Source organism: Chenopodium album, chromosome 5, assembly GCF_948465745.1.
Source record: "Chenopodium album chromosome 5, dcCheAlbu1.1, whole genome shotgun sequence".
NCBI classification, from domain to species: domain Eukaryota; kingdom Viridiplantae; phylum Streptophyta; class Magnoliopsida; order Caryophyllales; family Amaranthaceae; genus Chenopodium; species Chenopodium album.
Window position 1 is genome coordinate 65,798,195 of NC_137838.1, and position 10,270 is coordinate 65,808,464.

At 34.3% G+C, this 10,270-nt stretch overlaps 1 protein-coding gene across 1 annotated transcript; it reads left to right on the forward strand.

Moving 5' to 3' along the window:
* Positions 1 to 1,404: 1,404 nt before the first annotated feature.
* On the forward strand, positions 1,405 to 9,546 carry LOC145632176 (lipid phosphate phosphatase delta-like). Its single transcript, XM_081684485.1, has 8 exons — positions 1,405 to 1,831; positions 1,939 to 2,034; positions 2,175 to 2,249; positions 2,335 to 2,465; positions 3,378 to 3,481; positions 3,572 to 3,700; positions 8,263 to 8,378; positions 9,012 to 9,546. Exons 1-8 carry the CDS (start codon positions 1,670 to 1,672, stop codon positions 9,423 to 9,425), a joined length of 1,227 nt encoding a protein of 408 aa, XP_081540611.1. The 5' UTR covers positions 1,405 to 1,669; the 3' UTR covers positions 9,426 to 9,546.
* Positions 9,547 to 10,270: the final 724 nt, after the last annotated feature.

The window sequence follows — 10,270 nt, forward strand, 5'->3', positions numbered from 1 at the left end:
AAGCTGAATTTCAACGTAAGAGAACATACCCTTAGTCTTAAATTTCCTTGATTCCTGATTCAATGATGCCAAATGCTTCTTCATAATCTCATTCTCTGCTCTCAGTTCCTGCCTTTCTTCCAAAAGCCTTAGTATGATGTCCCTTTGCCATTAAGTCATTTCTTCATTATGCTAGTAAAAATGATTACATGCCCTACTGTTTGTTTCTACATCAAAATCTAGGCAAGCAATAAATCGTCTTCCTGGATTCTCTTTTGTCCAAGAGGTCATCAATGAAGTGTTTAATCCGCACCTACAAAGCCTTCTACTTGAGCAATTTGCATACTCATCTGCAACTAAAACCAATTGCTATTAAAGGTTTAATTCTGCTCAACTCTTCAATTATGTAAAAAAAAGCCCAAACTTAACAATAAACCCTAAAAAATTTGTCAATTTATCACAACATTGAAGGAAATTAATCAATTACCTTTTCAACAGTCTTCCTTTTGCAAGCTGAAGTGTGCGATGTGACAGGAGGATAAATGATTTGGTGATTTATAGAGGAAAGGATGAGAGGATTAGGGTTGATAATGGTGAAGGATTCGTTGAGAAGTTGAATTGGCTCTTCTCATTTGATTTATATCAGATGAGTTGTCGGGGTAAATCGTGTTAGTTAATTTGTGTTAATTAAGGTTAATTAAGGGGTAATTTTTTAAAAATTGGGTTGGTTAGGTTAATTATACCAGAGTTAGGTTTATGTGTGGTTAAATGTGGGTTAAAACATCATAAGGTGAGTTAAATCACCGGAAAGTACACTTGGGTAGTAATCGGTGCAATTAAGGTGAATTTGGGGTAGTAATTAGAAACTTTTTTTTAGGGGTAGTAAGTGACAAGGCTACTCTTTTTGAGGTAGTAATTAACAAATTTTCCTAATATATATTAATTAAACTCATTACAAGATATGTTGTTTTGCCATGTGTCATCATTTTGTCATTTGGCATATGATATGTCGTCAAATCATACCATACCATTAATAATTGAAAAACTTCATGCATTAACCTCAATGTATTAATGTTTAGTTTAATTGATAAACTCTTCATATGCATAACAATTTTCCTAGGAATTAATGTAACTCCTTAATAATTACACAATAAAAAATAAAAAAAATTATAAAAAATTAAACATACTCCATATTTATTAATGACCGGGGCATCGCCCGGGTCCATAACTAGTTTTGGCTTAAATCCAATTGTTTCCATCATAGCATTAAAATTGTTAACTAGTCCAACGTCAAATTGTCAATATTGTCCTACACTCTAAACCCCCATTATTGACAAATTAGTCAAAATACCTCTCTTAATCATCCTTTTTTTATTCCATAACCCACAATACCTAAATAAAACCTCTGAAAACAATACCATCATCTTCTTTGTAACTACATTATTTGATTCAATCAAACTTTTTTCTCAAACTTGTCTTTTTCATTGCCCCATTTTTTTGGCTATTTGACACCTAAAATCCCACAAGAATCATGGGTCATGTGGTTCCCAATAATCCCATTTACTCGTTTTGGTAAACCCCACAAAATTCATGTATTTAGGAATCCAAAATTCTAGAAACTAATTTCTTCTTTGAATCTTCTACATCTTTCTCCTTCCCTGTAATTGTGTATACCTAAATTGGAGAGAGAATGGAGAAGATACCAACATGGCAAGTAGAAGTTCTTTGTGGAATTGTAGCATGGATTATAATTTCATCTTTTTTGGGTTTAACTCGAAAGATTAGATCTTTGTTACAACCTTGGGTTATACACCATGTTAAAACTGGCATTCCTCTTGTTCTTCAGATCCAGGTTTTTTAAAAATTATTCTAATTTTTTTTTTGTTGATTTAATGCTTTTTAATTGATTTTATGAAGTGGGTATTGTTAATTTTGGTTGAATTTTTTGTAAATATGCAGAAATCACGGCATAAATTTTATGATGTTCTGTTTACTGTGCTATCATGTGTAGTTTCTGTGCCATTCTATACTGGTTTCCTTCCTCTCCTTTTTTGGGTATGTTTTATGTTTTTTTTTAAAATAATTTTTTTAAAATTTATTTGTTTAAAATAAAATAATAAATAATGGGTTTTTTGTAAAATGATTATGGCCAATTTTGGTTAATGGGTTTTTGGTTTTGGATGAAAATATTGCAGAGTGGACATGGGAAGCTAGCAAGGCAAATGACACTTTTAATGGCTTTCTGTGATTATGTTGGAAATTGTATAAAGGTATAATATGGTTCAAAGTTAACTATATGTGTGAGAAATAGAGAATAATATTCAGGTGTTTCTATTAAATTTTGTGTATGTTTAGGATGTAATTTCGGCTCCAAGGCCAAGTTGCCCTCCTGTTAGGAGATTGATTGCTACTAAAGATGAAGAAGAAAATGCACAGGAATATGGTTTGCCTTCATCTCATACCCTCAACACAGTTTGCTTATCTGGGTAATAATATTTTTTCTAAGTTTCCTGGTAGTTGATTTTATAAATAGCTACAGTTGTCACATGATTACTGCTTCAAATTCTAGAAGTGCTCATAATGTATGTATTGTATTTGCCTATTAGTTCAATCTACTTTAAGGCTTTTAGAAAAAGCTTTCCAGTGAATAGGCAATAGTGTGTATAGAATATGAGTCATAGCTCTAGTTAGACATATAACTCGAGCTAATATATTTCTTACAATAGTTGATAGAGAAAGCTTGCATTCAGGCTTTGTATTACCTACAGCTTTTGTCCATATTAGTCCCAAGTCTTCAGATTCATGCAGAGAAGTGGAAATAATTAGTAAGGAAAGTGATAGAAGTTTAAAGGAAATGAACATGCTTGCATTTGTAATTGTGTTACCTTGTTTGATAGAAGGCAATATAATGCTCTATATGCTGCATCATTGTGAAATTACGCATGTTTCATAATCGTCAATTCGTCAGAATCAAAGAGCCTTGGTGTATAATCAGAGCAAAGCATCAAATCATAGAAGTAAGACGTTGAGTCATTAGGATACAGGCTTTATATCTCTTTTGTTGTCTTCTCCAGTGGAAAGTGGTTAGCTAACCTCTTATTAGCAAAGAGTAATAATGCAGAAAATGTTGTTGAGTCCTAACATGACTTAAGAGCTTCCTTAGTATCTTATGGTGGTCATGTTTATTGGGTATCGGGCCAATATTCCTCACTTCAAGAGTTCAAGTGAAATTGACTTGAGTTCTATATGTTCTTGTCATTTTTTTTTGTGCCATAATTTTGATGGGGATGCTAGTTATTAACTCCCTTTTATTGATTGGCATAATGCATTAGAATTCTGTTCTCTTTTAAAACGTCTGTGTTGAATAATTGTTTCTAATTGTGTCTTGGAATATACAGGTTCCTTTTGTATTATGTTATATCATATAACCAAAGAAGTGTTGGTCCGGAAGAATTTGCTGGTCTTGCTGTGGTTTGCTTGCTTGTTGGCCTTATAGCCTTTGGTATGTCTTGAGATGAACTTACATGTGGTCGATTCACTAGATTTCCTGACATTTATATCTTGATGTTGAGATGTACTTTTTTTTTGTTAGGAAGAATCTACCTTGGCATGCACAGTTTGATTGATGTCATAGGTGGGTTGATTCTTGGATTGACAATCCTTGCGTTTTGGCTCACATTCCATGAATATGTTGACTCTTTTATCACTTCTGGTAAAAATGGTAAGCATGATTCCATTTGATGATTCAAAGCTCATCCTCTTTTGTTCTGCATTCAGATGAAATTAATGATCAGTTTAATACATGCTGAAGTAAATCCGAAATAAAAGCCATTCAATTAGATCTTTTAAATATAAGATGATTGAGATCCAAAGAGAAGTTAATCTCCAAGCCAGAATATGCCTGGGATGAAAGAGGGTGTAACATCTAGTATTGAAGCTATGGTGGAAGATAACTATTATTTTATATATAGTTAGGGTTTTAGGGAGGATAGTTTGTCACTTTCAATTGGGAATATTATGTTTCCCTGATCTTCCCTTCAGCTTTTATTAGCTCAGCTCTCTTGCTTCATCCCTTTTTCATGTAATAGCGAGTCGGACACTTGGACATGTACCCATAATCAGCTGAGTTGCAGAAAACTATTGAATATAACATGTCCATAATCACTTGGAATTCAGCTGTAGTATTTGGTAATGAAGCACAACTCTTGGATCCATTTTTGGCTTAGAAGGGAGGTGACTTAAGCTGTTACTCCTTTTAAAAACAAATGTCCTATACTTGGTTTGATCTTTAAGTACTTGTGCAATTCAAAATAACTGATGCATTGTTATCTGCGTACTGTATGTGGAAAGCTTTGTAATTACATTAAATTTGAAAGAGTTACAAGAGGATTGTTTGATGGACTTTAATGTTTCTATTTTTGAATAATTGCATTCTTTAGAGTGATTGTATTATAGCTTCACTAGGTTAGATCCTGTGTAATAATGCACGGTTGTTAAAGTTCCAATATATGTCATATTATTATAAAATAAACTCTTGCTATATTGATTTAGTACAATTAAGGCAATTTACATTTTAGCCTATCTTTATTTATCTTATTAAAAATTTAAATTAAATAATTTAACAAAAAAAAAAAAAAAAAAAAAAAAAAATCAAAACTAAAAGACACACCAGGAGACGACACGTGTCATTGCTGGTGTGTCTTTTAGTATGTAGTTATTGATACGGTAGGATATTGGCATATTGCCCTGGAATGAACTAGGGAAGATTGGAAGAACAGCATGTTAATAGGGTGCTCTACACTGTACCTTCTTGGAGTTTTGGGCGGATTACCGTGTCTTCTATTTCCAATGTAGATTCAAGAAAGTTAAGTGATTTGGGGTATCAACCATCTATAGAGTCTGTTAGGTTGGGGGTTTCAAGTAAGGGAAAGGAAAGCATCTCCCTTGATACACTTTCAAAGTGTTTGACTGTTTGGTTGAAGTTTTATTGGTTTATGTTCCACTTTACCCTGGTTTGAGTCATCTTGATTTACCTACTCCCCTTGGGACAAGAATGGCCCTAATCTCTTCCACACCTCTCCATCACCATTGATATACCACCACGGATGCAACTAAAGATGGTTGTGGGCCCTACTGGTCCCATGTGCCTTGGGCCTGGCTAAGCACGTCCCACTTATGAGTAATGAGACCACTCGCTATGTGGTGTGCCGAAATTTTGAAATGGCACATTGCCATGTGCCACTGTGCTTGTGTGCCTAAACCAAATTTAACTTATTTCCGGGTGCTTTGTCTTGTCATGTCTTGTTGTGCTTCACCCAAAAAAAGAAGGAAAAAAAAAGAAGTGGCCAAGGCCCATGGTGCTGTATTTCGGGCCCAGTGGCATCTTTAGATGCAACTAGCATCCACCTTCATTGTTGCGCCATTGGCTGTGATTTTGATCTGAAGTGTCGGTCAATCTCCAGTTAGTTTATTCTAATATTAAACATAATGGTGCACAAGAACTTCTGAAGAACTCTGCCACTGCTGTTATCAGTAGCAGACAAGAGAGAACAATTTATAAGGCCCTAGAAACTGGAACATGGTGATGAAATTTATCTCTAAGTAGCTAGATTGGAGAGACAGTATGGTGAAAGGTAAGAGTGCTTATCAAAGCAGCTGACAGCAGTATACATTACTCTGTTGGATAGTTGATAAGGCCGCAATGTGGTGCTTGTTGGGGTTGCTTGAAGGTTAATAAGACATCGTTTCTTTCTTCCGATCTTTTAGCCAAACAAGTGATTGAGGAATTAGATTTATATCTTGTTGGACCAAACATAATGTTACATTTCTCTTTCATGGTTCCTTTCCCCAATTCCCTCGCCCGTTTCCTTTCCTTGTGAAGTTGTGATGAATTGAATGGCCCCTTACTGATTCTATATTTTCCAAAAAAGGGTCTGGAACTGAAAATCTTTAATGTGCCGTTTACATGCCTCAGAAAGAGGGCTCTGTGGAAAGCACTGTTCCTATTGCTTTATTTGAGCTGTTTCATAGTTAAAAATAAATAAATAAATAAATAAAAATCCCTACTTGTTACAAAATTTTGGATTAACAGCCACCTTCGCCAGCCCAACAAAAAAAAAAAGGAAAAAAAAATCCTTTAGAGAATAAGTGTGTAGCCATAAAAGAGAAAATTACGATAAAATTTTTCGTGTTTATCTGGGATAGAATGTGAAACAAGAGCTAAATTCCCTCTTTGTATCTCTTATTCTCAATAATGTGGGAAACTAAATGTCATGCTACTCTGATCTGGTTTTTAGAAAAGGTGGCTGTATTTTGTGGTTTGGTGGCAATGACATAGGATTGCATAGCATAGGATCCATAGGGGTTTATAACAATCAGTCCTCTGTACTTTTCTTCTGCTTTTTTCTGTGTTGCGTAAGGATTATTTTCTCCCTGTCCTTCTGCATGCTGTACTGATGCAGAAATTTCATTGACATTGGTCTATCAAATGGTTAGGATTTTGACTATGGAAACAAGACCTTGAAATTATTCCTCTAGATGGTTAAATTTTGTTGATATGAATTGTTTTTCCCATAGAGTAGATTATGTAAGCAATTTGGAATTATACAGAACCCATGCCTAGTGAACGATGATGCATGTGCTTTGAATTAATTTAGTGAGTTGAAAGAGGATTCTTATTTATAAGGGCTTTGGTCTCTCTTAACCGCCTGATACTTTATTGTAATCCATCTTGAAACCAATTTTATGAAAAGAGACAATCCCTATCTAATAAGAAGGTTGATCATGTTTAGTAAGCACTATTATCATCAAGAAGTGGCTTTAGGGCCTATGAATACCATTAACTTTTACATGGAAAATTATTCTGTAGGCAAAGTTATAACTTCTTGTTCCCTTTGATCCTGAATGTTCTTCTGATTTGGAATTTAAACACTACTAACAATTTAAGAGAATCTTCTAAATTCTTTCCATTATATAAGAAAAAAACATGATCAAGTGTGTCTAGTTTGATTTGTCTCCATGAGTACTTTTAGAATATCAAATTTATATAGTTTTTACTAACATGTAATTAGGGATGTTAACGATTTAAAATGTGCATTGACAAAAGCATCAAAGTGAACTAAGAAAAACCTAAAGGATCGGAGGGAGCAATAACTAAAAATCGATTTCAAGTAAAGGTGTAGAAATTAGATATTTATGTATAGATTTTCACAAGTAAAATCGCTAAAAACCAGGGGTGCAATCAAGGGTGGGAAAGTTGGGGGTTTGCAGAGGGCATGGCCACTCCTATGGCCCTGTGAGCGTGTGGCTAATAAAAATAATGTGGCTTTGTTTAGTTATATCAAGCGTGAGTGATGGGTTAAAGTCTTCCAAAAGATAATTTGTTTGTAGGTCTAAGAACATAATTATACATTGATCCGTCAAGCTGAATTGAGTTGTATATTCCGTTATTGTTTCAACTCCAAAATAATCATTGTGCGGCTTTGTTATTCTGCCAATTTTATTTCATAATATACCTTGGCTATAAAATTATACAAATAAAAGACAAACTTGAAGTGTTGTATTCTATTTGTTGAAACTGAGTGAAGTGAACATTAATTTGTTGAGCATAAACTTGAGCATCACTGAATGGGAAGCAATTTTGTAATGTTGAGAAGAGGATGTGAAGTGCCTCGAACTTGGCTTGGGTATATAACTTTGTTTCAGGGTTGCTGAGAGAAACGGGTTAGAGTATTAGTTGACATCAGATATAAGTGCATTTTAGACATGATTTATCTTATTTTATATATATATTTTTTTTGACAACCAAAAAAAATAAGAGAAAAGAGCTTAAGGCTTTATCCTAGCAGAGACTGGCAAGTTGTGTGGCCCAGCAATTACAGATCTTGCAACTTTTAAAATTGTAAAAGATGAGAAGGAATTAGTTCTATGTTTAATTTCCTTGATAATCTACTTGATTTTCCTCCATGCCGTCTCTACATGATGGATGCTTCTGATCAAGGCATCTGAGTCAGTCCAAACTTCAATAGCTTAATTAGAGATGCAGGGGCTGTCAATCGCATGGAGAATAGCGAGGGCCTAAGTTTTTTTTTTTTTTTTTTTTTTGGGGGGGGGGGGGGGGAGGGGGATTGCAAATACAGGAGTGCTATGTTCAGATTTGCTGAACCCTAGAACCTTCTAAGTTTTTTGCACTATGTTGAGATTTACTTGGGTTACAATTGAATTAATGCATTTTCTGGTATTGTTTCATGTCTTCTAATTAGCCCAAATCATGCAATTTTACAGTTACAACATTTTGGACTGCTCTCAGCTTCTTATTGTTCTTTGCTTACCCAACACCTGAGGTTCCAACGCCAAGCTTTGAGTTCCATACCGCCTTCAATGGTGTTGCATTTGGCATTGTAAGTGTCCTTTACGAGCTTAAAGTGTCATTGTTTATTTCATTTAATTGACACTGGGTTTTCTGAAACTAGGTGTCTATGCATTCTAGAAATGAGGTTTTCGTGTTTCTGTTAAAAGTAACTCTAGCCTTTAAGTTGGTGATAGAACAAGAATATAGTTAAGAGAATAGTGAGAGAAGAATAGAGGATCATCTTATTCTTGAAGATAATAGTGCCCTTAATGAGGGCTTGGCCTACCCCCAATCCTATACTCCGTGTTATCTGTTGCATATGCCTAGCTTTCCTATGAATTCTCTGAAAAAAAAAATAAGACAAAGGGAAAAGTGTGGAGTGATCTTTGTATTTTGCATGTAATATGGCAAACGTTCAGTACGAGTGGCGAGACACTCATCTACCTACTCTCAGAGAGGCATTGTTACTTAAAAGTACGATTAGTTTCTAGCATTGTGTCAGGGTATTTTGGTGCTTTCTCGAGGTTTTTGTATAATAAATACAAACTCTACTGTTGTGAATTTCTCTCCAGCTTATTCACGATGTACATTGTTAAAAATAAATCAATTACGTAGTAATATTTTTTTCAAAACAATGTTTATGTACGTTGTAACATGATTTTATATGAATTGTTTTGTCAAGGTTTCTGGGGTACAACAGACATATTACCAATTTCACCATGAGGATGTGCCACGCCTTTTTACCTCTACACTTGCAGCTCCCACCTTTATCGGGCGGATCCTTGTGGGTATTCCCACCATCCTACTGGTGAAGTATTGCAGCAAGGCCTTGGCAAAGTGGATTTTGCCAGTGGCATTGAATACAATGGGTATATCTGTAAGGTCGACGACTTATCTTCCTGCTCTTAATGTATCTACAACTGGTAAAAATTCAGACAAAACCAAGCAGCAATCGGGGTACCTTCAGAAAATATTCTTCTCTTCCCGTGAGGATTCTTTCGATATTGACACAGGAATCAGATTTATCCAGTATGCAGGCCTTGCGTGGTCTGTGGTTGATCTTGTTCCATCACTATTTTCTCAGCTCAATTTGTGATTAGTATATTTTTGGCATTTATCTGTAGAGGCATCTCTGTATCTGTTGTTTAACCCCTTGCTTGGGAGGCAAAAACATTCCCTTAGTAAGTATATATTCAAATATAATTTTTACACGAAAATTGATTCATTAATTGAATATATAACATCTAGACACAAGTAACCAAGTAGGACTTGTTTAGTTCAACTTATTTTTACTTGTTTTAGAAAAAATAAGTTCAGATTAGTGATTAGATAAGAAAATATATGTTCAAATCAGATCACATCAGAAAAAATAGGTTTAGATCATATCATCGTTTTATGTATGGTTTTTTATAATTAATATCTTTGTTCTGTAATGAATTTTTTTTTTTATTAATATTACATATTTATACAAATCTAATAAAATTTCACTTGATATATTTTATTTCTTCATAGATTATCATGTACATAGATAAAGTTTGGTTAAATCATACCATCAGAGCAGACCATATCATATTAGATATGCATAAATAAGGCTTAATTCACTTGGCAAGGCTTCTTTATCTCTAGAGATTTAAGGTTTGAATTTTGCCTAGTGAAGGCACTTGGGGAGTTGGGGGTGAGAATCCTCTTACCTTTCCCTACTTCCAAATGTTTGACCATAAATATTGGACCAATAAATCCGCAAATATTATATTGGATAAATTTGACAATTAATATACCTTGTAAGTTTTCTTCAAAAAAGAAAATACCCTATAAGGGTCTGTTCTGATACGATTATTTTTAGTTTAGTTTAGTTCAGCTCAGCTCTAATAAGTTTAGTTTAATTCAGTTCAGCTCCTAATTTTCTTCTCTTATAAAATATTAAATTCAGTTCAGTTCAGC